The sequence below is a fragment of the Salvelinus fontinalis genome, chromosome 35 (assembly GCF_029448725.1).
Source record: "Salvelinus fontinalis isolate EN_2023a chromosome 35, ASM2944872v1, whole genome shotgun sequence".
In the NCBI taxonomy this organism is placed as follows: Eukaryota; Metazoa; Chordata; class Actinopteri; order Salmoniformes; family Salmonidae; genus Salvelinus; species Salvelinus fontinalis.
The window spans coordinates 726,696-753,978 of record NC_074699.1 but is presented as its reverse complement, the minus strand read 5'-3'; the positions used below and the strand labels follow the sequence as shown (position 1 = coordinate 753,978).

The 27,283-nt window shown below is 43.4% G+C and overlaps 1 protein-coding gene across 4 annotated transcripts in view; it reads left to right on the top strand.

The window, feature by feature from the left end:
- Window positions 1-13,320, top strand: part of LOC129834162 (non-muscle caldesmon-like) — an 88,595-nt gene extending 75,275 nt beyond the window's left edge. For all 4 annotated transcript variants that reach the window (XM_055898901.1, XM_055898900.1, XM_055898903.1 and 1 more), the window contains 2 exons: window positions 1,646-1,754; window positions 12,884-13,320. In XM_055898901.1, coding sequence (XP_055754876.1) covers window positions 1,646-1,754; window positions 12,884-12,894 — 120 coding nt within the window. In that variant the 3' untranslated portion in view covers window positions 12,895-13,320. The remainder of the gene's footprint in view (window positions 1-1,645; window positions 1,755-12,883) is intronic.
- Window positions 13,321-27,283: the final 13,963 nt, after the last annotated feature.

Below are 27,283 nucleotides of genomic sequence, written 5' to 3'. Positions count from 1 at the left end.
GATTTTTCAAAATGGTGTTATGTTACAGCCTTATGATTTGCAAATGTATTAAAAATAAAAAAACAGAAATACCTTATTTATATAAGTATTCAGACCCTTTGTTATGAGACTCGAAATTAAGCTCAGGTGCATCCTGTTTCCATTGACCATCATTGAGATGTTTCTACAACTTGATTGGAGTCCACCTGTGGTAAATTCAATTTATTGGACATGATTTGTAAAGGTACACACCTGTCTATATAAGGTCCCACAGTTGACAGTGCATGTCAGAGCAAAAACCAAGCCATGAGGTCGAAGGAATTGTCCGTAGAGCTCCGAGACAGGATTGTGTCGAGGCACAGATCTGGGGAAGGGTACCAAAACATTTCTGTAGCATTGAAGGTCCCCAAGAACACAGTGGCCTCCATCATTCTTAAATGGAAGAAGTTTGGAACCACCAAGATTCTTCCTAGAGATGGCCGACGGGGGTGAATGGCCTTGGTCAGGGAGGTGACCAAGAACCCGATGGTCACTCTGACAGAGCTCCATAGTTACTCTGTGGAGATGGGAGAACCTTCCAGAAGGACAACCATCTCTTCAGTACTCCACCAATCAGGCCTTTATGGTAGAGTGCCAGATGAAGCCACTCCTCAGTAAATGGCACATGACAACCCACTTGGAGTTTGACAAAGGGCACCTAAAGACTCTGACCATGAGAAACAAGATTCTCTGGTCTGATGAAACCAAGATTGAACTCTTTGGCCTGAATGCCAAGTGGAAACCTGGCACTATCCCTACAATGAAGCATGGTGGTGGATGCATCATGCTGTGGGGAGGTTTTTCAGCGGCAGGGACTGGGAGACTAGTCAGGATAGAGGCAAAGATGAATGGAGCAAAGTACAGAGAGATCCTTGATGAAAACCTGCTCCAGAGTGCTCAGGACCTCAGACTGGGCCGAAGGTTCACCTTCCAACAGGACAACGACCCTAAGGATACAGCCAGAACAACACAGGAGTGGCTTCCGGACAAGTCTCAGAATGTGCTTGAGTGGCCCAGCCAGAGCTCGGACTTGAACCCCATCGAACATCTCTGGAGAGACCTGAAAATAGCTGTGCAGCGACGCTCCCCATCCAACCTGACAGAGCTTGAGAGGATCTGCAGAGAAGAATGGGAGAAACTCCCCAAGTACAGGTGTGCCAAGCATGTAGTGTCATACCCATGAAGTCTCGAGGCTGTAATCTCTGCCAAAGGCGCTTCAACAAAGTACTGAGTAAAGGGTCTGAATACTTATGTAAATGTGATATTTCAGATTTTTTTTTAAATGTGCAAAGATTTCCAAAAACCTGTTTTTGCTTTGTCGTTATGGGGTGTTGAGTGTAGATTGATGAGGGGGGAAAAAACTATTGAATCCATTTTAGAATAAGGCTGTAATGTAACAACATTTCGAAAAAGTCAAGAGGTCTGAATACTTTTCGAGTGCACTGTATGAGGTCTGTTATTCAGTTGGTGGATTATATTCAAAACAAACAGCTGTCAACACAAAGGAGTATGTCACTTTTGAATATAATTGGTACTTAAAATAATACATTGAAATTATACATGCCTGCATTTGTACAAATTAAAGATATCATATTTTTTTTCACTGCAATATTGAACTCTTTTCTAGGGAGCTTCCTCTGGTAAAAAGTACAAATTTGTGATGATGGCTCACGGCAAGTATGAGAAGGTTGCCGTCGGTGATGATGATTACAACGAGCACACAAACGGGAAATCAAGTAAGACTCACTTACATCTCATATTTACTTTTTTTTTTAATGGCAGCTGTGGATGTGTAGTTGTTGGCTTTGTGTAAAAACAATCCCATTCATCTGTTAGTAATGTTTCCACATGTCTGTCTAGGAGAGAGATAGGTCTGTTGGTAATGTATCATTATGTCTGTCCAGGAGGGAGAGGTCTGTTAGTAATATATCATTATGTCTGTCCAGGAGAGAGAGAGAGAGATCTGGTAGGCCATTCCATACCAGCTCTGTCCAGGAGGGAGAGGTCTGTTAGTAATGTATCATGTCTGTCCAGGAGAGAGAGAGAGATCTGGTAGGCCATTCCATACCATCTCTGTCCAGGAGGGAGAGGTCTGTTAGTTGCAATTCTATGGTATTTACTAGTTCCTTAGCGGTCACGCCTTGGCATGCAACCAAGTGATTGGGATTCTCTTCTACCATATGACAGTACTTAGACTAGCAGTACTAGATATTAAACTACCAGTACTAGATCTTAAACTACTAGTACTAGATCTTAAACTACCAGTACTAGATCTTAGACTACCAGTACTAGATCTTAGACTACCAGTACTAGATCTTAGACTAGCAGTACTAGATCGTAGACTAGCAGTACTAGATCATAGACTGGCAGTACTAGATCTTAGACTAGCAGTACTAGATCTTAGACTAGCAGTACTAGATCTTAGACTACCAGTACTAGATCTTAGACTACCGGTACTAGATCTTAGACTACCAGTACTAGATCTTAGACTAGCAGTACTAGATCTTAGACTAGCAGTACTAGATCTTAGACTACCATTACTAGATCTTAGACTACCGGTACTAGATCTTAGACTAGCAGTACTAGAGCTTAGACTACCAGTACTAGATCTTAGACTAGCAGTACTAGATCTTAGACTAGCAGTACTAGATCTTAGACTACCAGTACTAGATCTTAAACTACCAGTACTAGATCTTAAACTACCAGTACTAGATCTTAGACTACCAGTACTAGATCTTAAACTACCAGTACTAGATCTTAGACTACCAGTACTAGATCTTAGACTAGCAGTACTAGATCTTAGAATACCAGTACTAGATCTTAGACTACCAGTACTAGATCTTAAACTATCGGTCATCTCTCAATCAACTAGGAGCTAATGTGTCACAAACCACATCCATAATGGTACAGGACTAAATAAAAACAACAGGAAACTGATACAACAGCTTAGAGTTTACTTCAATGTAAACATGTAGACAATAAGCAATCATTTAGTTCATCACACGATAGGCAACAGCATTCTGTACTGGACACGTCTATACAAAATAATGTCCTGTATATACAATCAATACAGGTGTTTCCTTCTTTCCGGCGCCACATTCATTTTTATTACTGCACACTTTTGAGTCGAGCCAATTCCATATCAACAAGTCTAAAGCAGCAGTGTGGTTCTGGTTGGCTCACGGGGATACACCCCTGTTAGTTATCAATGAGAAAGGATTTCATTAAACAAAGACCTGAGAAGCATCAGATAGCTAGAACAAAAATAGACATCTTAAATTTAAAAAATTACGCCACAAATTCTCAAAAGTTCCTTACAGAAGAATAAACCTTTAAAGCTTAAGAAAAAAGAAGAAATCATGCTCATTCGATCTGTTCCAGCAACAAAATGATCAAAAGATTATTTTAAAACACCAACTGCGTTTTTATCAATAACAAATTAACTTTCAGTGCCACTTATCCACTTAACTTCCTGTATCACGGAGACCCTTCTGTAGTTTATTACACGTCTTCCTGTATCACGAAGACCCTTCTGTAGTTTATTACACGTCTTCCTGTATCACGAAGACCCTTCTGTAGTTTATTACACGTCTTCCTGTATCACGAAGACCCTTCTGTAGTTTATTACACGTCTTCCTGTATCACGAAGACCCTTCTGTAGTTTATTACACGTCTTCCTGTATCACGAAGACCCTTCTGTAGTTTATTACACGTCTTCCTGTATCACGAAGACCCTTCTGTAGTTTATTACACGTCTTCCTGTATCACGAAGACCCTTCTGTAGTTTATTACACGTCTCCTGTATCACGAAGACCCTTCTGTAGTTTATTACACGTCTTGCTGTATCACGAAGACCCTTCTGTAGTTTATTGCCTGAGGCACCTTTATCTTACATTCCTTCATTCTTATCCATTCTGCACCATTGAAGACATTCATCATAAAGCAATCCATGTCCTATCATTATGTCCCATAAGGATCCATGTCCTATCATCATGTCCCATAAGGATCCATGTCCTATCATCATGTTCCATAAGGATCCATGTCCTATCATTATGTCCCATAAGGATCCATGTCCTATCATCATGTCCCATAAGGATCCATGTCCTATCATCATGTTCCATAAGGATCCATGTCCTATCATCATGTCCCAATGAGGATCTATGTCCTATCATCATGTCCCAACGAGGACCCGTGTCCTATCGTCATGTCCCATAAGGATCCATGTCCTATCATCATGTCCCATAAGGATCCATGTCCTATCATCATGTCCCATAAGGATCCATGTCCTATCATCATGTTCCATAAGGATCCATGTTCTATCATCATGTCCCATAAGGATCCATGTCCTATCATTATGTCCCATAAGGATCCATGTCCTATCATCATATCCCAATGAGGATCCATGTCCTATCATCATGTCCCATAAGGATCCATGTCCTATCATCATGTCCCATAATGATCCATGTCCTATCGTCATGTCCCTTAAGGATCCATGTCCATCTCATTTCTCTCTGCCCTTTCTTCTGCTCAGAGAATCTCCAACGTATCTAAAAACTGTCTCCCTCCTCCTACTGGACATTTGACATAACATTAATACATTCCATTTGCTATTTAAATATATTTTCAACGAATCTGCAAACTGAAAGTGCTTTTCAAACCAACTGTTTTGTCGTTGTCATTTCCAGTAGGGCCTACGTATTCTTCTGTTGCCTTCTATTTAAGCCACACCTTCTCTCCCTGTATGTCCATCTTCTGCAGCTGTGACCCTTCCATATCTCCACTATAGAGCTATAAACACTGGAGGGAAAACTTCATATCTTTTCCATTGACTTTAAAAACGTTGCATGCAGTCACAGTTTATGGTGTTAAGTTCAAAGTTAGAGTTTTCCCTCGAGTCTGGTGTATATACCCCTATTAGCTAGGCTCCACCTCTAGCTAGGCTCCACCTCTAGCTAGCCTCCACATCTAGCTAGCCTCCACATCTAGCTAGGCTCCACCTCTAGCTAGGCTCCACCTCTAGCTAGCCTCCACCTCTAGCTAGCCTCCACCTCTAGCTAGGCTCCACCTCTAGCTAGCCTCCACCTCTAGCTAGCCTCCACATTTAGCTAGGCTCCACCTCTAGCTAGGCTCCACCTCTAGCTAGCCTTTACATCTAGCTAGCCTCCACATATAGCTAGCCTCCACCTCTAGCTAGCCTCCACCTCTAGCTAGGCTCCACCTCTAGCTAGGCTCCACCTCTAGCTAGCCTCCACCTTTAACTAGGCTCCACCTCTAACTAGGCTCCACCTCTAACTAGGCTCAACCTCTAGCTAGGCTCCACCTCTAACTAGGCTCCACCTCTAGCTAGCCTCCAAATCTAGCTCCGCCTCTGGCTAGGCCCTGCCTTTAATTAGGCCCCACCTCTAGCTAGGCCCCACCTCTAATTAGGCCCCACCTCTAGCTAGGCTCCACCTATAGCTAGGCCCCGCCTCTAGCTAGGCTCCACCTCTCTCACAGCTACACTGCTCTGTCATCCAATGCCCTTCCGCCGCATCAATCCAGGAATGTACAAGCCCTATTTATTACACACTGACATCAGACACTCTACTGCTGACCTCACCCAGGGTGAACACTCCAAGACTAAGACACTAGCAATGCTTTAAAAAATACAGCATCTTTCTATGGAGCAAGAAAGATGTAACGAAAACCATCTGCATGCATCCAACATCATTGTCTTATGAGCTCATGATCATAGTTAAAATCATAGTTTAAACACCATGTTGAAATAAATATCCTGACATAGCCTACTGCACTGCAGCCCTTGATCTGAAGCTTATTTAACATACAAACCTCTAGCTATATGATAACTGAAATTAATCTATTGAGGTTTATTCATCTACTTAATGAGAAGATTGAGAAGTAATATTCTGGTGTGAGTTCCGAAGTCAGACATCAGTTGTTCTTGAGGAACCGAATCCCCTGGCAGTTTTATTAAAGTCCTTCCCTTCCCCGTCCTGATTTTTGCGGTTAATCAGCCCCCTCTGGAACACAGCTGACATCTTCACCAGCGGCTTCTCTGCAGCCTCTCTTATCTTTCTGGCATCAAAGCGCGGACTGTAGAGGAGGAGCGGCAGGCGATTGGCAAAAGAGGGGACAACCTCCGTCTCATTCTCTTTCTGCTGATTGGCTTTCCGTGTCTTATTGGTCTGCTCTCTCTGGTCTTTCTTCTTGTCGGAACCATTAGGATCTTTGCTAGCTTTGATCTGGTGCATGATAGCTTCCTTGGTAGAGAACATCTGGAAGAGCATGGCGTCCCACATCTTCATTGCTCTGGGCGCCTCTGTCTCCTTCAGCACTTCTTTGCCCTTCTCAGAGTGGTCTTTGACCTTTGCTGAAGAAGCTTGACTAGATATGGCCTGGTCAGTGTTCTTACTGTAGGTGGCGCCATCCCTGCTGACAGATTCAGGCTCTGGCTCTGGGAACTGAGGTTCCTCTGGTTCAACGACCATGTGTTTTTTGAGACGCGACCAGCCACTGAACATGGTCTTCAAACGTTTAGGTTTCATTGTATTCAGTGCAGCGTTAGCAGGGCTAGGTTTAGCGGTTGGAGCTTTGGGCTTGTCTACCTTGTCTACATTGTCAACAGTCGAAGATGCAGTTGATATCGTAGGCTTCGTACAGGGTGTCTCTTGACGTCTGGCTGCTTTCCCCTGTGCACCTGATGCATTGGCTTCCACATCTTTCATTGTGTCTGTCTCTGTCTGTCCAGTCTTTGGCTGAGATGACGATGACATTCCTCTGTTTGTGGACGGGGCTTTTACAGAGGCTGAGGCCTGAGGCAGAGAGGCAGGAGTGGAAGAGTCAATCACTTTGGTAACGGCAGGTAGTTTTATCACAGTGTCTACGGCAGCGGTTGGGGTTGGGGACGATATACGTTCTATAGCAGGCTTTGTGGAAGTGGTGTTAGTCGATTTAGGCTCTGGTGTCGGTTTTAGGGAGGCAATAGCTTCAATGGCATGCTTCGTCAAGGCTTTAGCTTCAGTAGAAGGGTTTAACCAGGGTCTAGTGGGACTAAAGCAGCTTCTTGATGCCATAAGCTTTGCAGCAGGTCTAGCTTCAACAGTAGGGCTGAAGCAGGATCTACTTTCTGTAGTAGGATTTGTGGAAGGTTGTACATTTATGGTAGGCTGGTTAGCTAGTTTAGGTTCTGGTGCAGGTTTTGTGAAGTCTCTAGTTTCCGTATTATACTGTGTAAAGGGTTTAGCTTCAATAAAAGGGCTTAAGGTGGTTTCTCTTTCTATAGGCTTTGGGGAAGGTGGTACATTTATGGTAGGCTTGTTAGCTGGTTTAGGCTCTCGGGATGATTTAGCAAAGACTCTAGTTTCTATATTGTGCTGTACAAGGGGTTTAGCTTCAACAGTGGGGCTGAAGCAGTAGGGTCTAGTTTCTGTAGTAGGTGTTGTCGAAGGTTGTACATTTACGGTAGGCTTGTTTGCTGGTTTAGGCTCTCGGGATGATTTATCAAAGATTCTAGTTTCCATATTGTGCTGTATAAGGGGTTTAGCTTCAACAGTAGGGCTGAAGCAGTAGGGTCTAGTTTCTGTAGTAGGTGTTGTCGAAGGTTGTACATTTACGGTAGGCATGTTAGCTGCACGGTTAGGTTCTGTAACAGCTTTAGGTTCCATAGGTGTTGTTGACCATGGTCTGTTATGTCTACATGGCGATGTAGAGGGTAGGACGTTTATGGTAGGTTTGGTAGGAAGCACTGAGACCGGTTTTGGGGAGGCGCTAGCTTCTATGACGGGCTTCATAAAGGGTTTAGCTTCTGCAACAGATTTTGTAAAGGGTTTAGTTTCTAAAGCAGGGGTTGAGGGAGGTATGGTCTCTATTATGGGAGGTGTGGGAGGTTGTACAATTATTATAGGCCTGTTAGTAAGTGGGACCGGTTTTGGAGAGGAACTATTGTTGTAAACAGGCTTTGTAAAATGCTTAGCTTGTAAAGCAGGGCTTATTGGGGATCTAATTTCTGTGGATGGCTGTGCACTTATGATAGTTGAGTTAGTACGTGTAGGCTCTAGGGATGGTTTCAGCCAAGCTCCATTTGCTACAATAGGGTTTGTAAATTGTTTACCTTCGTTCGTAGAGCTGGCTGAGAATCTTGTTTCAGTAGTGGACTTGGTGGAAGGTTTTTCATCAATGGTAGATTTTGTAGATTGCCTGCATTCAATTGCTTTGTGGGTGTTGGTTTCTACAAAATGCTTCCTGGTATGGTTTGCATGGTACTGCATGGTACTGTGCAGAATATTTTCTGGAGTAGACTTCCCAGGTAGTACAGGTTCTATTAAAAGCTCGTTGGGGAGTTGGGCTACTATGCTAGGTGGGCTGGGAAGTTGGGCTACTATGCTAGGTGGGCTGGGAAGTTGGGCTACTATGCTAGGTGGGCTGGGAAGTTGGGCTACTATGATAGGTGGGCTGGGAAGTTGGGCTTCTATGCCATGCGTGCTAGAGAGTTGGGCTACTATGCTAGGTGGGCTGGGAAGTTGGGCTTCTATGCCATGCGTGCTAGAGAGTTGGGCTACTATGCTAGGTGGGCTGGGAAGTTGGGCTTCTATGCCATGCGTGCTAGAGAGTTGGGCTACTATGCTAGGTGGGCTGGGAAGTTGGGCTACTATGCTAGGCGGGCTGGGAAGTTGGGCTACTATGCCATGCGTGCTAGAGAGTTGGGCTACTATGCTAGGTGGGCTGGGAAGTTGTGCTACTATGATAGGTGGGCTGGGAAGTTGTGCTATTTTGGTAGGTGGGCTAGGAAGTTTAGTTCCAATGGTAGGTGTGCATGAATGTTGGTTTTCTATAGTAGGTTTGGTGGGGTCTTGGGTTCCTGTTTCAATGGTAGGTGTTTCAATGGTAGGTGTTTCAGTGGTAGGTGTATGAGAGAGTTGACTTCTTATGGTTGGCACACTAGGCTTGCCTGGTAGTTTGGTGTCTATGGTAGGCTTGCCTGGTAGTTTGGTGTCTATGGTATGCTTGCCTGGTAGTATAGTTGCTGTGGTAGATTGGGTGGGGAGTTGGTTTCCTATATCAGGGTTGTTGGGGACTTGGGCTCCTATGACAGGTTTTCTGGGTAGTTTAGCGTTTGTGCTAATATTAGCCTTGACAGAAAGATGCACGACTGTGGAATCTGCCTCTGACTTTCCACTGTGTTGGGGAATATTTGCTACAGTTGTATTTTGTGAAACTTCAGCATTTTGAATGCTGAAAGGAAACAGCGACTTTGACACAGGATTCCCACCTATCGGGAATGAAGGAATTTCATTTAGCTGAAATGGAGCTGGTCTGGTTGTGTGTACCACACCTGCTTTATGTGCCGGTCTTGGAACCTCCGAATGAGAGGCCTTTGGTGTGGGGACTTCACTGGTGGCTGGTGGAAGAGTTAGCTGTCCGAGGGCCAATAGAAGTTCAGGTTTTGTTATGTCCACAATAGGTGTTATATCAGGTTGTATTGCATAAGCAGGTGCTTCCGATTTGTTAACATCTGAAGTATTGCGTTTAGATATGGCTGCCTTATCTGTTGGTGTCTGAGAACAGACAGTTGCAGCTAAAGGGGTTGAAAGTGAAGGTGCTGGAACAGTAGAATGCTGCCCTTGCAAGGTAGGTTTCTGTTGTTCTCTGTTGGGTGTGTTTGATCCTATGGGGGATGTTTCAGGTTTAGAGATTAAAGGAGGACGAGGCCCATTTGGTAATCCATTAGTCTGTGCTGCGGATGGTGATGGTGTTGATTCATTAGCTTTAGGTCCAGAAGGACCATAGTATGTCCGGATCCCACCATAGGCAACATACTCAGCCGGAGTCAGTCCGTAATATGTTGACCGTGCTTTAGGTTTTTTGGATGTAGGGGTCTTTTGATGCTCTATCAATGGTGCTAGAACTTTCCGTAAGGCAATTATAGGAGAGTCTGGGTATCTAGGGGTCAATGGAGATTGAGGTGATGAAATCATTGACGTTAGCACAGTGTTTGGAGGTGCTTGTGGTGCTGAAATCATCGGTACAGTGGGTCCGTTTGGTGGTGCTTGTGGAGCTGAAATCGTTGGCGCTTTGTTTCCATTTGAAGCTGTCTTTGGTATCCTTTTGGGGGATAATGGGGTCTGTTGCTTTTGATACTCAGGTGGGGTTCCATATTCAGTTGTTTCATCCATCTTATCTTTTGGCATATGAGGTTCTGTAAACTTTACTTTTGGCTTGGAAACTGCAATGTCATGTGCAGCAATGTTTGATGCTATAATCTCATTGGGAGTTCTCTCAGCCATAGATCCTTCAGTGGTGGTTGTACTTCCACTAGTCTGGTTTCTATTTCTATCACCACTGGTTGGACCTTGTGAACGTTCCACTGAGCCGGCACTTGCAGATCCAGCTGATTTTGGTGGCTCAGTGGCTGTTGAGCGAGTTTGGGCTGCACTAGTAACAGGCATTGATGGGGGAGATTTGACTGTGCTGTTAACTGGCATTGATGGGGGAGATTTGACTCTGCTGACAACAGGAATTGCTAGGGGAGTTTGGGCTGTACTGGTAACAGTCATCGCCGGGGGAGATTTAACTCTACTCGCAACAGGAATGGGTGACTTCTGTCTCTGTGTGTTTATGACTGAGGCATGTACATCTTGATATGAGCTGAATGCAGAAGATATCTTAGCCATAGACCGTTCCATGTTGGTTATTATTCCATTAGTCTGAGTTGTACTTCTATCAACACTGGTCAGACCTTGTAAATGTTTCTCAGAGTTAGATCCTATTGGTTTTGGTGCTTCTGCTGTAGCTGAGGGAGTATTGCTTGTAGTGGTAACAGGCATTGAAGGAGGAGATTTGACTCTACTGTTAACAGGTATTGCTGAGGGTGTTTGAGCTGTACTGGTTATATGTATTGCTGAGGGAGATTTGACTCTACTGTTAACAGTTATTGCTGAGGGAGATTTGACTCTACTGTTAACAGTTATTGCTGAGGGAGATTTGACTCTACTGTTAACAGGTATTGCTGAGGGAGATTTGACTCTACTGTTAAGAGGTATTGCTGAGGGTGGTTGGGCTGTACTGGTAATTGCCATTGGTGACTTGAATCTCTGTGTGACGTGTACATCCTGACAGGAGCTGAACATAGAAGATAAATTAGCCATAGATCCTCCCATGGTAGTTATAGTTGTAATTCCATTATTTGGGAATATGTCTGTATCTGAACGAGATCCAATCGGTTTCAGTTGTTCGCTTGCTGCTGAGAGAGTACCGGTAACAATCATCGGTGACTTGTATTCCTCTGTGTTTACGACCGAGGCATGCACATCCCGAGAGGAGAAGAAGACTGGACTTGCAGCGAACAAGAGTGGATTGGCTTTCGATATCTCAAAAACAGGTGTCAGTCTTCCCATTGTGGGATGGTGTGAGGGGGTTTTTGATCTTCCAGAAGGGGTCTTTGCCACAGCAACTTTATATGGGATTGCCGGCTCACTTTGGTGACAAGTCATTGGTGATTTCTCCCTGTGTATAGTGGATAACGATGCTCCTTGATACAATATATTCACTCCTGTTATGTCTGGAAGTGCAGGCTTGGAGATTTCGTAAAACGTTGCCTTGGATGTGTAAATCATTGTTGGTGGGATGACGTCAGACTGTTTGACTTTACGGGAATCAGCTTGATTTATTGGCGTGCCGACCGTCTTAGAAGCCACTTTGCTCATAATGTGATCTTCAGAACCAAGGTTATTAGTGACCGAAGCTGGTGTTTGCTTTGGAGCCTCATCCTTTGGCCTTCTGGGTGTCGTCACTTCATGGTTTGAGGTCAGAGGTTGTGTCTGAAGGGTTGGAGCTGACACCAGTATTAGAGCAGGAGGTGGGACTGGAACTTGGACATGAGCCAGTAATGGAGCCAGACCCGGACCCAGGCTCGGACCACTAGGTACTGGTGGGGAAAGAGTCATAACATGAGTTGATATCTTAGGGGAACATGGAGTTGGGGGAGTTGACTGTGGTACACTGGGGACTGGGTCTGGAGCTACTGTAGCCGTGGCCACCGACCCATACGAATTCAGTGCTACAGATGAATACCAGTCATACAGATGAACTGCAGGGCCTTGTGAGAACTCAGGTACGGGTGGGAGTGGGGGTGGCGAGGGTGGCATCATGCTTTCTGTGTCATCATCGTCAAACATAAATGACGAGCACTCAAAGAGGGGTGCCACCTGGTTCTCTGATGTCTGGATGGGAGCGGTGTAGTCCAGTGGGGGGAAGACCCCTGTCTGGCCGTAAGGACTGCTACCATATGGCCCACTGGGGGGGAAAAGGAACGGAGAGGAGGGGTGCTGATCATACAGAGGCCTAATGGGGAAACTGAAGTCCGGTGACCGGGGCGGAGTCGAGTGTGTGTCGCTGTGTTCGAGGTCCGAAGCTTCGTGTACGGGGGACAGACAGGAGCGGAAGGGGATGGGGGTCTGAGAGGGTCGGGCCTTCTTCTTGGCACTCTTCTTGATGAGTTTCTGCAGCCGGGCATTGGCCTTGTCTGGTTTGGGCAGCAGGGGAGGGGGAGGTTGGGAGGGGTCGGGAAGGTCCGGCTGGAGTCCATTGCTGTAACTGACTGCCATCAGCGGTTCATTTCAACCCGCCTGAAAAGACAAAACAAAGATAAAACATCAAGCGGCAAGAATTAAATGACAAAATTATATTTCATTTGACAGAAATCTACCAAAACTTTAACTTTATTTTTTGTGAGCCTCTATTAAGACTAAATTCATTACAAACTGAAAACATTTGACCCAAACAGAAGATGCCAATGTTCTAGTGTGTTACTGTAATGAATATAAATGAATCATTGACACCCCTCTTCTCTTCCTGGTTTGTTTTTCAGCTGGACAATGACTTGAGGAATCGTGAAGAACAGACGTTGGACTGTGATTTACTTCAACGATCACTTCACATCATATTTATCATTCATTCCATTTAGCCGACATATTCCTCTTAAAAACAACATTTAGATCAACATTTCTGAAGCATATGCAGTATGTTATGTGTACCAGTGGATTTTCTCTATAGCAACACACTGCCAACCTGGTATAAAATTATTCACAAACGGTCCAAAATATACAATTATGCAAAAATATTCATGTTTGTACTCGTTTATTTTGGACAATCTTATCCATGACGTCTTTTAGTGAATAATGTGTTTTCAATTACTATTTTGTTAACTTTAATTAAAAAAAAGTAAAAAAAAATAAATGAATGAGGTAAATGTGCCATTGTGTGATATACCGTATTAACAATATTAAAGTCCTATTTCAGTGCTTCTATCAATCTCTATGTTGTTTCGTTAGTAGGTGAGGTCATGGTATACTGATCCTGTGGTCTGTGCATGTTGTTTCAGTAATGTGGGCCAGCCCTCACAGCTGTCCTGCTCTTTATTTAACCACCGCTAATGGCTCTGTGAAATCTGCTTTAGATAGATGTGGCATCCCATGACAACCGGCTCGTTAACTGGTTTTTAAAATACATTCTTAAAGGGCTTCGGTATCCTGGAGGTACCGGGTAACTTTATAAAACCTCAATAGTTGAAATAGACAATAAAAATCCCTTTGTGTCTACTTTAAAAGGATCATAATATGTGAGGTAAGTATAAACATGTCTCCTTATAAAGTTTATATATTTAGTTAAAAACTTTGGCAGCTGTTCTAAGGGAATATTGGTACATAATATGACTTGTTTGTTGGTTTCTTACTGGTTAAAAATAATCATATTACATAACGGAAATCATAACACAATCCAATCTTCATTTTAAAATCAAGGTTTTGGTGGGTCAATCGGTTTTGGAACAACAATCGATTGTGATTGTACCCTTCACACTGGATCAACCAAGGGAAACTGCAGTTCTCCTCTGTCAGTAACAGAACAAATTCACGTCAAGTAAAGACTAGCTTGTTTTGACTGCACAGCCTAGCTAATTAACTGATTCATCTAGCCTACATTAGAGATGATATATCTAACTAGCTGATTCATCTAGCCTACATTAGAGATGATATATCTAACTAGCTGATTCATCTAGCCTACATTAGAGATGATATAACTAACTAGCTGATTCATCTAGTCTTCATTAGAGATGATATAACTAACTAGATGATTCATCTAGCCTACATTAGAGATGATATAACTAACTAGCTGATTCATCTAGCCTACATTAGAGATGATCAGATGATATAGCTAACTAGCTGATTCATCTAGCCTACATTAGAGATGATATATCTAACTAGCTGATTCATCTAGCCTACATTAGAGATGATATATCTAACTAGCTGATTCATCTAGCCTACATTAGAGATGATCAGATGATATAGCTAACTAGCTGATTCATCTAGCCTACATTAGAGATGATATATCTAACTAGCTGATTCATCTAGCGTACATTAGAGATGATATATCTAACTAGCTGATTCATCTAGTCTACATTAGAGATGATCAGATGATATATCTAACTAGCTGATTCATCTAGCCTACATTAGAGATGATCAGATGGTATATCTAACTAGCTGATTCATCTAGCCTACATTAGAGATGATATAGCTAACTAGCTGATTCATCTAGCCTACATTAGAGATGATCAGATGATATAGCTAACTAGCTGATTCATCTAGTCTACATTAGAGATGATCAGATGGTATATCTAACTAGCTGATTCATCTAGCCTACATTAGAGATGATCAGATGGTATATCTAACTAGCTGATTCATCTAGCCTACATTAGAGATGATCAGATGGTATGTCTAACTAGCTGATTCATCTAGCCTACATTAGAGATGATATATCTAACTAGCTGATTCATCTAGCGTACATTAGAGATGATATATCTAACTAGCTGATTCATCTAGCCTACATTAGAGATGATCAGATGATATATCTAACTAGCTGATTCATCTAGCCTACATTAGAGATGATCAGATGGTATGTCTAACTAGCTGATTCATCTAGCCTACATTAGAGATGTTATATCTAACTAGCTGATTCATCTAGCCTACATTAGAGATGATCAGATGGTATATCTAACTAGCTGATTCATCTAGCCTACATTAGAGATGATCAGATGGTATATCTAACTAGCTGATTCGTCTAGCCCACATTAGAGATGATATATCTAACTAGCTGATTCATCTAGCCTACATTAGAGATGATATATCTAACTAGCTGATTCATCTAGCCTACAATAGAGATGATCAGATGATATATCTAACTAGCTGATTCATCTAGCCTACATTAGAGATGATAAGATGATATATCTAACTAGCTGATTCATCTAGCCTACATTAGAGATGATCAGATGATATATGTAACTAGCTGATTCATCTAGCCTACATTAGAGATGATCAGATGATATATCTAACTAGCTGATTCATCTAGTCTACATTAGAGATGGTATATCTAACTAGCTGATTCATCTAGCCTACATTAGAGATGATCAGATGATATATCTCACTAGCTGATTCATCTAGCCTACATTAGAGATGATCAGATGATATATCTAACTAGCTGATTCATCTAGCCTACATTAGAGATGATCAGATGATATATCTAACTAGCTGATTCTTCTAGCCTACATTAGAGATGATCAGATGATATATCTAACTAGCTGATTCATCTAGTCTACATTAGAGATGATATATCTATCTAGCTGATTAATCTAGCCTACATTAGAGATGATATATCTAACTAGCTGATTCTTCTAGCCTACATTAGAGATGATCAGATGATATATCTAACTAGCTGATTCATCTAGTCTACATTAGAGATGATATATCTAACTAGCTGATTCATCTAGACTACATTAGAGATGATCAGATGGTATATCTAACTAGCTGATTCATCTAGCCTACATTAGAGATGATCAGATGGTATATCTAACTAGCTGATTAATCTAGCCTACATTAGAGATGATATATCTAACTAGCTGATTCATCTAGCCTACATTAGAGATGATCAGATGATATATTTAACTAGCTGATTCATCTAGCCTACATTAGAGATGATCAGATGATATATCTAACTAGCTGATTCATCTAGCCTACATTAGAGATGATCAGATGATATATCTAACTAGCTGATTCATCTAGCCTACATTAGAGATGATCAGATGATATATCTCACTAGCTGATTCATCTAGCCTACATTAGAGATGATCAGATGATATATCTAACTAGCTGATTAATCTAGCCTACATTAGAGACGATCAGCTGATATAGCTAACTAGCTGATTCATCTAGTCTACATTAGGGATGTTCAGCTGATATATCTAACTAGCTGATTCATCTAGTCTACATTAGATATGATCAGATGGTATATCTAACTAGCTGATTCATCTAGCCTACATTAGAGATGATCAGATGGTATATCTAACTAGCTGATTCATCTAGCCTACATTAGAGATGATCAGATGGTATGTCTAACTAGCTGATTCATCTAAGCTACATTAGAGATGATATATCTAACTAGCTGATTCATCTAGCCTACATTAGAGATGATATATCTAACTAGCTTATTCATCTAGCCTACATTAGAGATGATCAGATGGTATGTCTAACTAGCTGTTCATCTAGCCTACATTAGAGATGATATATCTAACTAGCTGATTCCTCTAGCCTACATTAGAGATGATCAGATGGTAGATCTAACTAGCTGATTCATCTAGCCTACATTAGAGATGATCAGATGGTATATCTAACTAGCTGATTCATCTAGCCTACATTAGAGATGATCAGATGGTATATCTAACTAGCTGATTCGTCTAGCCCACATTAGAGATGATATATCTAACTAGCTGATTCATCTAGCCTACATTAGAGATGATATATCTAACTAGCTGATTCATCTAGCCTACATTAGAGATGATCAGATGATATATCTAACTAGCTGATTCATCTAGCCTACATTAGAGATGATCAGATGATATATCTAACTAGCTGATTCATCTAGCCTACATTAGAGATGATCAGATGATATATCTAACTAGCTGATTCATCTAGCCTACATTAGAGATGATCAGATGATATATCTAACTAGCTGATTCATCTAGCCTACATTAGAGATGATCAGATGATATATCTAACTAGCTGATTCATCTAGCCTACATTAGAGATGATCAGATGATATATGTAACTAGCTGATTCATCTAGCCTACATTAGAGATGATCAGATGATATATCTCACTAGCTGATTCATCTAGCCTACATTAGAGATGATCAGATGATATATCTCACTAGCTGATTCATCTAGCCTACATTAGAGATGATCAGATGATATATCTAACTAGCTGATTCATCTAGCCTACATTAGAGATGATCAGATGATATATCTAACTAGCTGATTCTTCTAGCCTACATTAGAGATGATCAGATGATATATCTAACTAGCTGATTCATCTAGTCTACATTAGAGATGATTTATCTAACTAGCTGATTAATCTAGCCTACATTAGAGATGATATATCTAACTAGCTGATTCTTCTAGCCTACATTAGAGATGATCAGATGATATATCTAACTAGCTGATTCATCTAGTCTACATTAGAGATGATATATCTAACTAACTGATTCATCTAGACTACATTAGAGATGATCAGATGGTATATCTAACTAGCTGATTCATCTAGCCTACATTAGAGATGATCAGATGGTATATCTAACTAGCTGATTCGTCTAGCCCACATTAGAGATGATATATCTAACTAGCTGATTCATCTAGCCTACATTAGAGATGATATATCTAACTAGCTGATTCATCTAGCCTACATTAGAGATGATCAGATGATATATCTAACTAGCTGATTCATCTAGCCTACATTAGAGATGATCAGATGATATATCTAACTAGCTGATTCATCTAGCCTACATTAGAGATGATCAGATGATATATCTAACTAGCTGATTCATCTAGCCTACATTAGAGATGATCAGATGATATATGTAACTAGCTGATTCATCTAGCCTACATTAGAGATGATCAGATGATATATCTCACTAGCTGATTCATCTAGCCTACATTAGAGATGATCAGATGATATATCTCACTAGCTGATTCATCTAGCCTACATTAGAGATGATCAGATGATATATCTAACTAGCTGATTCATCTAGCCTACATTAGAGATGATCAGATGATATATCTCACTAGCTGATTCATCTAGCCTACATTAGAGATGATCAGATGATATATCTAACTAGCTGATTCATCTAGCCTACATTAGAGATGATCAGATGATATATCTAACTAGCTGATTCTTCTAGCCTACATTAGAGATGATCAGATGATATATCTAAATTGCTGATTCATCTAGTCTACATTAGAGATGATTTATCTAACTAGCTGATTAATCTAGCCTACATTAGAGATGATATATCTAACTAGCTGATTCTTCTAGCCTACATTAGAGATGATCAGATGATATATCTAACTAGCTGATTCATCTAGTCTACATTAGAGATGATATATCTAACTAGCTGATTCATCTAGACTACATTAGAGATGATCAGATGGTATATCTAACTAGCTGATTCATCTAGCCTACATTAGAGATGATCAGATGGTATATCTAACTAGCTGATTAATCTAGCCTACATTAGAGATGATCAGATGATATATCTAACTAGCTGATTAATCTAGCCTACATTAGAGATGATCAGATGATATATCTAACTAGCTGATTAATCTAGCCTACATTAGAGATGATCAGATGATATCTCACCCAACCCAGGAGGGGTTGTAGCAAAGAGGTCGTTTTTTTTATGACTCCCTTTCATTTGTTGTTCTAGTCATTTTTTTGTGGTTGCAGAAAATAAAGGCAGATGTTAAAAGAATAGGAGTGAATTCACGTTGATCTCTTGCCCTGGTCAGCGGTCTGTACAACCTGTGTCCTGCAGTGGAGGCTCCTTGTGAATTTAAGTTGATCTCTTGGCCTGGTTAACGGTCTGTGCAACCTGTGTCCTGCAGTGGAGGCTCCTTGTGAATTCACGTTGATCTCTTGCCCTGGTCAGCGGTCTGTACAACCTGTGTCCTGCAGTGGAGGCTCCTTATGAATTCACTTTGATCTATTGCCCTGGTTAACGGTCTGTACAACCTGTGTCCTGCAGTGGAGGCTCCTTGTGAATTCACTTTGATCTATTGCCCTGGTTAACGGTCTGTACAACCTGTGTCCTGCAGTGGAGGATCCTTGTGAATTCACTTTGATCTATTGCCCTGGTCAGCGGTCTGTACAACCTGTGTCCTGCAGTGGAGGCTCCTGAAGGGAGGACCATCCTACTCAGTGAATTACAGATTATACTTTTTTTAAGTGTCCTTTTTTAGATAAAACTATACTACATACAGTGCCTTCAGAAAGTCTTCATACCCCTTGACTTATTTCACATTTTGTTGTGTTACAGCCTGAATTCAAAATGGGTTACATTTTCTTTTCTCTCACCCATCTACACATAATATCCCATCATGACAAAGTGAAAACATGTTGTTTTTGTTTTTTGTTGTTAAAATGTATTGTAAATGAAATACAGAAATATCTCATTTACATAAGTATTCACATCCCTTTGTTGTGACACGCCAAATAGAGCTCAGGTTAAAATAAATTGGACATGATTTAGAAAGGAACACACCTGTCTACACAAGGTCCCACTGTTGACATTGCATGTCAGAGCAGAAACTATACCACGAAGTCAAAGAAACTGCCAGTAGATCTCTGAGATATAACTGTGATGAGGTATATATATGGGGTATATATAGGTATATATACATATAGGTATATAGATGAGGTATATATATGGGGTATATATAGGTATATATATATATATAGGTATATAGATGAGGTATATATATGGGGTATATATAGGTATATAGATGAGGTATATATATGGGGTATATATAGGTATATATATATATATATATATATAGGTATATAGATGAGGTATATATATGGGGTATATATAGGTATATATATATAGGTATATAGATGAGGTATATATATGGTGTATATATAGGTATATATATATATATATATAGGTATATAGATGAGGTATATAGATGGGGAAGGGTAAAAAACTATTTCTAGAGTGTTGAAAGTTTCCAAGAGCACAGTGGTCTCCATCATTAGGAAATGGAAACAATATGAAACTACCCAGACTATGTTGTGTTGTGTCTGAATTTAAAATGGATTCCGTTGAGATCGTGTGTCACTGATCTACCACGATACGCCATCATGTGAAAGTGGAATTTTGTTTTGTAGAACATTTTTTTATTAATTAAAAATGAAAAGCTGAAATGTCTTTAGTCAACCCCTTCGTTATGGAAAGCCTAAATAAGCTCAGAAGGAAAAATGTGGTTCATAAAATGCCTAATAAGTTGCATGCACTCATTCCGTGTTCAGTAACAGTGGTTGACGTTCTTTATTAATGACTACCCCATATCTGTACCCAACACATACAATCATTTTTAAGGTCCCTCAATGGAGTAGTGAATTTGAAGCACAGACCGCAAAGACCAGGGACGTTTTTCAATGCCTCGCAAAGAAGGGCACCAACACTTTCAGCATGGCGAAGGATCAATTAGGCTTCGGATGGTGCATCAATACACCCAGTCACTACAAAGATACAGGCGTCTTTCCTAACTCAGTTGCCGAAGAGGAAGGAAACTGCTCAGGCATTTCACCATGGGGCCAATGGTGATTTTAAAACAGTTAGAGTTTAATGGTTGTGATATGAGAAAACTGAGGACGGATCAACAATATTGTAGTTACTCCACAATACTAACCTAAATGACAGAGTGAAAAAAAGGAAGCTTGTACAGAATACAAATATTCCAAAACATGCATCCTGTTTACAAGGCACTTAAGTAATACTGCAAAACAATTCCTGAATACAAAGCGTTATGTTTGGGGAAATCGAACACACCACATCACTGAGTACCACTCTTCATATTCTCAAGCATGGTGGTGGCTGCATCAGGTTATGGGTATGCTAGCCATCAGCAAGGACTTTGTTAAGGACTAAGGAGTTTCTTAGGATAAAAAGAAACAGAATACAGCTAAGCACAGGCAAAATCCTAGAGGAAAACCTGGTTCAGTCTGCTTTCCACCAGACACTGGGAGATGAATTCATCTTTCAGCAGGACAATAACCTAAAACACAGGGCCAAATCTATACTTGAGTTGCTTACCAAGATGACATTGAATGTCCTAGTTACAGTTTTGACTCAAATCGGCTTGAAAATCTATGGTAAGACTTGAAAATGGCAATAAATGAACCATCAACTTGACAGAGCTTGAAGAACTTTAAAAATAACTACAGGCAAATATTGTTCATGGGGAAAAAAAGTCCATGCTCATAAAATAAATCGTTTGTATGTCTATTCTGAAATAAAGCCTGCCCTCCATTTGCAACAGACATGTTCCGTCAGATACAGTAGCACGTTATGCTTGTTACAGTGGAAAAGGAAGGGTTTTGTTTCCTAAACATTCGGGGCTCTAAAATAGGTCTGACTGCCTCTTGGGACACTGGGAAAAGGTCCAGGGCCTAATTTTAGTCTGAGGTAAGAGAGAGGGAAGGTATCGTGAGACACCAGCCACCTGCTCTCTGCAGTTATCTGTCCTACAGGCAGTGAATCAATCCCACTGTGCTCTGTGAACCAATGGGTACGTTTCAGATCGTCTTTTATTCAGTCGCACTGTACAGACGATAAGATCTCACAACGCCAGGAGATGTGTTACATGTCCCAGGAACCAAATCAATATGATTTGTCAGTCTTCTGAGATGCGTAGCACGACTGCAATAAAAGCTGACTTGGAACGCGGCCATTACTAGGTCACAGCTTCTGTAGACCACAGCCAGGCCACCGCATGGGAAGATCTCAATTGCATACTCAATTGTATACTCCTCACGTCCTCTCTCCTCGTCTAGTTCTCAAAATCCATTGGATTTGAATGTCAGAGGTTCCTCCCCTCCAACCTTTTCCAATGGGTTTTGAGAAGGAGGTGAGGAGAGAGGACGTGAGGAGTATACAATTGTGATTCTCCCCATGACAACATGATCTACCAAACGTGACCACAGACCCTACCGGTTTTCATATTTTGGGGTGGAATACTTTCTCATCTGTGGAGATGATTTTCCTGACTTTATATTAGCTTTAAACTAACAAACCAAAAAAATGTGGTTCAACAAAGGTTCTCTGGGAAATGTTTAACTGGAAAACTGTTTTAATGTTCTCAGAATGTCAATTGGACCGTTTCTACCAAATGTAGCCCATTGAACTCGTACAGCCCCTACAACTCCTACAGCTCCTACAGCCCCTACAACTCCTACAGCCCCTACAACTCCTACAGCCCCTACAACTCCTACAGCTCCTACAGCCCCTACAGCCCCTACAGCTCCTACAGCTCCTACAGCCCCTACAGCTCCTACAGCTCCTACAGCCCCTACAACTCCTACAGCTCCTACAGCCCCTACAGCTCCTACAGCTCCTACAGCCCCTACAGCTCCTACAGCCCCTACAGCCCCTACAGCTCTTACAGCTCCTACAGCTCCTACAGCCCCTACAACTCCTACAGCTCCTACAACTCCTACAGCCCCTACAGCCCCTACAGCCCCTACAGCTCCTACAGCCCCAGACCTTTAACCCAGTGCTCGATACATGAGAAGAGGTCACCCTTTTAAAGCCCGGGGGGTTAGACAGGGAGGCCTCCGACTCACAGGCTCAAAAGAGGAAAGTGTAAGATTAACTTTGCACTGTACTCTGACGTCAAGTTAAACTCCTTTACTTTAGAACGGTGAAAATGAATCAACCACAAGTAAAAACAGACATAAACAATGCCATTGACGATCGGAAAACAAATATCCATTATGTCGGCATGTCTACGTCCAGAATCACACGTTTTTTTGTCTACAAAATTAAGTTTAGTCAAATTTTCCACAAGTTTATTAATATAGCAGTTTTTCTATTTTTGTCTTTTTACGCTGTCAAACAAAGAATAATTCACTTTTACAGGCATATACTGTCAGTGTACACAGAAAACATATCCAAATATCACAACGTACATTAGAATCTGTGTTTATTTCTGCAGAAGGACATTTCCAAGTCCGGTGATATAACAGAGATTGTGTTGCTGTGCAGATACCATTCATCCGTTCATTACTGATGCAAAACCTGTGACGTGTTATTAAGTGTAGGTCTACAAATGCAAACCTTTTATCCACAGGGACATTGTTTACCTGATCATATCCATTGCTTTTTGAGAGGTTCAAGTGCATTTCCGGGGGGAGCAAATCCCCAACAGATGTAGTTGGCCTACTCCCCGTCCATGCAAATCAACACATAACGGGACAGCAACATGATCTAGCCAATCACACGGACAGACACTGAATTACTTTGTGTTTACCTTAGGGATTCCTAGTTAGGGGCAAACTCTCTGGCTGGCCTTGGCTGCTATAATCCCAGACTGGAGTGTAACCTCACTGAGGCAGGGTCATCTTGGACTGAGTGAGCTGAACCCTGTCTACCATAGCAGGGCAGCGATCTCCCGTCGGCAACTACTCCAAAAATAAAACCCTGATGCACCCAATACCTGTTCCACTGTGACAGCAGATCTGCAGCCAGCGCAGCACCGTGGCAGGACCATGACAGCTACAGAGCTACCTGTACTGAGGCAGGGGGTTTCCACAACCACAGAGCTACCTGTACCGAGGCAGGCAGGGGGTTTCCACAATCACAGAGCTACCTGTACCGAGGCAGGGGGTTTCCACAACCACAGAGCTATCTGTACCGAGGCAGGCAGGGGGTTTCCACAACCACAGAGCTATCTGTACCGAGGCAGGCAGGGGGTTTCCACAACCACAGAGCTACCTGTACACAGGAATGCAGGAGGTTTCCACAACCACAGAGCTATCTGTACCGAGGCAGGGGGTTTCCACAACCACAGAGCTATCTGTACCGAGGCAGGCAGGAGGTTTCCACAACCACAGAGCTACCTGTACCGAGGCAGGCAGGAGGTTTCCACAACCACAGAGCTACCTGTACCGAGGCAGGCAGGAGGTTTCCACAACCACAGAGCTACCTGTACCGAGGCAGGGGGTTTCCACAACCACAGAGCTATCTGTATCGAGGCAGGCAGGAGGTTTCCACAACCACAGAGCTATCTGTACCGAGGCAGGCAGGGGGTTTCCACAACCACCTGAGATATATTACCAGAGCACGCCCTGCAGAAAGAACTTGCTGATATACTCTGAGTATACCTGTTCTGGGCTGTACCTTCACATGCTCCTGCTCCTGCTCCTGCTCCTGCTTCTTTTCCTGTTCCTGTTCCTGTTCCTGTTCCAGCTCCTGCTCCTGCTCATTTTCCTGCTCCTGTTCCTGCTCCTGCTCCTGCTCCTGCTCCTTCTCCTGCTCCTGCTCCTTTTCTTGTTCATGCTCCTGCTCCTGTTCCTGCTCCTTTTCATGCTCCTGTTCCTGCTCCTGCTCATTTTCTTATTCTTGCTCCTGCTCCTGCTCCTGCTCCTGCTCCTGTTCCTGGTCCTGCTCCTTTTCTTGTTCTTGCTCCTGCTCCTGCTCCTGCTCCTGTTCCTGCTCCTTTTCTTGTTCTTGTTCCTGCTCCTGTTCCTTTTCCTGCTCCTGTTCCTGCTCCTGCTCCTTTTCCTGTTCCTGTTCCTGTCCGTGCTCCTGCTCCTGTTCCTGTTCCTGCTCCTGCTCCTGTTCCTGTTCCTGCTCCTGCGCCTGCTCCTGCTCCTTTTCTTGTTCTTGCTCCTGCTCCTGTTCCTTTTCCTGTTCCTGCTCCTGCTCCTGCTCCTGCTCCTGTTCCTGCTCCTGCTCCTGCTCCTTTTCCTGTTCCTGCTCCTGCTCCTTTTCCTGTTCCTGTTCCTGCTCCTTTTCCTGCTCCTGTTCCTGCTCCTGCTCCTGCTCCTGCTCCTTCTCCTGCTCCTGCTCCTTTACTTGTTCTTGCTCCTGCTCCTGTTCCTGCTCATTTTCCTGCTCCTGTTCCTGCTCCTGCTCCTTTTCTTGTTCTTGCTCCTGCTCCTTTTCTTGTTCCCGCTCCTGCTCCTGTTCCTGTTCCTGCTCCTGCTCCTGGTCCTGCTCCTTCTCCTGCTCCTGCTCCTTTTCTTGTTCTTGCTCCTGCTCCTGTTCCTTTTCCAGCTCCTGTTCCTGCTCCTTTTCCTGTTCCTGTTCGTGCTCCTGCTCCTGTTCCTGTTCCCGCTCCTGCTCCTGTTCCTGTTCCTGCTCCTGTTCGTGCTCCTGCTCCTGTTCCTGTTCCTGCTCCTGCTCCTGTTCCTGTTCCTGCTCCTGCTCCTTCTCCTGCTCCTGTTCCTTTTCCTGTTCCTGCTCCTGCTCCTGTTCCTGTTCCTGCTCCTGCTCCTGTTCCTGTTCCTGCTCCTGCTCCTGCTCCTGTTCCTGTTCCTGCTCCTGTTCATTTTCCTGTTCCTGCTCCTGCTCCTTTTCCTGCTCCTGCTCCTTCTCCTGCTCCTGTTCCTGCTCCTGCTCCTTTTCTTGTTCTTGCTCCTGCTCCTGCTCCTGCTCCTGTTCCTGCTCCTGTTCCTGTTCCTGCTCCTGCTCCTTTTCCTGTTCCTGTTCCTGCTCCTGCTCCTGTTCCTGTTCCTGCTCCTGCTCCTGCTCCTGTTCCTGCTCCTGCTCCTGTTCCTGTTCCTTTTCCTGCTCCTGCTCCTGTTCCTGTTCCTTCTCCTTCTCCTGCTCCTGCTCCTTTTCTTGTTCTTGCTCCTGCTCCTTTTCCTGATCCTGTTCCTGTTCCTGTTCATGCTCCTTCTCCTGCTCCTGCTCCTTTTCTTGTTCTTGCTCCTGCTCCTGCTCCTTTTCCTGCTCCTGCTCCTTCTCCTTCTCCTGCTCCTGCTCCTTTTCTTGTTCTTGCTCCTCCTCCTGCTCCTGCTCCTGCTCCTTTTCCTGATTCTGTTACTGTTCTTGCTCCTGCTCCTTTTCCTGCTCCTGCTCCTGCTCCTGTTCCTGCTCCTACTCCTGCTCCTTCTCCTGCTCCTGTTCCTGTTTCTGTTTCTGCTCCTGCTCCTGCTCCTGCTCCTGCTCCTACTCCTGCTCCTGCTCCTACACAACAACTCCCAGGAGCCTGCTCCCAGGAGCCTGCTCGCTCCTGCTCCTGCTCCTGCTCCTTTTCCTGCTCCTGCTCCTGCTCCTTCTCCTGCTCCTGCTCCTTTTCTTGTTCTTGTTCCTGCTCCTGTTCCTTTTCCTGCTCCTGTTCCTGCTCCTGCTCATTTTCCTGTTCCTGTTCCTGTTCCTGTTCGTGCTCCTGCTCCTGTTCCTGCTCCTGCTCCTGTTCCTGTTCCTGCTCCTGCTCCTGCGCCTGCTCCTTCTCCTGCTCCTGCTCCTTTTCTTGTTCTTGCTCCTGCTCCTGCTCCTGCTCCTGCTCCTGTTCCTGGTCCTGCTCCTTTTCTTGTTCTTGCTCCTGCTCCTGCTCCTGTTCCCGCTCCTTTTCTTGTTCTTGTTCCTGCTCCTGTTCCTTTTCCTGCTCCTGCTCCTGCTCCTGCTCCTTTTCCTGTTCCTGTTCGTTCTCCTGCTCCGGTTCCTGTTCCTGCTCCGGTTCCTGTTCCTGTTCCTGCTCCTGCTCCTTTTCCTGTTCTTGCTCCTGCTCCTGTTCCCTTTCCTGTTCCTGCTCCTGCTCCTTTTCCTGTTCCTGTTCCTGCTCCTGCTCCTGTTCCTGCTCCTGCTCCTTTTCCTGCTCCTGCTCCTGCTCCTTCTCCTTCTCCTGCTCCTTTTCTTGTTCTTGCTCCTCCTCCTGCTCCTGCTCCTGCTCCTTTTCCTGATTCTGTTGCTGTTCTTGCTCCTGCTCCTGCTCCTTCTCCTGCTTCTGTTCCTGTTTCTGTTTCTGCTCCTGCTCCTGCTCCTGCTCCTGCTCCTACTCCTGCTCCTGCTCCTACACAACAACTCCCAGGAGCCTGCTCCCAGGAGCCTGCTCGCTCCTGCTCCTGCTCCTGCTCTTTTTCCTGCTCCTGCTCCTGCTCCTGCTCCTTTTCTTCTTCTTGTTCCTGCTCCTGTTCTTTTTCCTGCTCCTGTTCCTGCTCCTGCTCCTTTTCCTGTTCCTGTTCCTGTTCCTGTTCGTGCTCCTGCTCCTGTACCTGCTCCTGCTCCTGTTCCTGTTCCTGCTCCTGCTCCTGCGCCTGCTCCTTCTCCTGCTCCTGCTCCTTTTCTTGTTCCTGTTCCTGCTCCTGCTCCTTTTCCTGTTCCTGTTCCTGCTCCTTCTCCTGCTCCTGTTCCTGCTCCTGCTCCTGCTCCTTTTCCTGTTC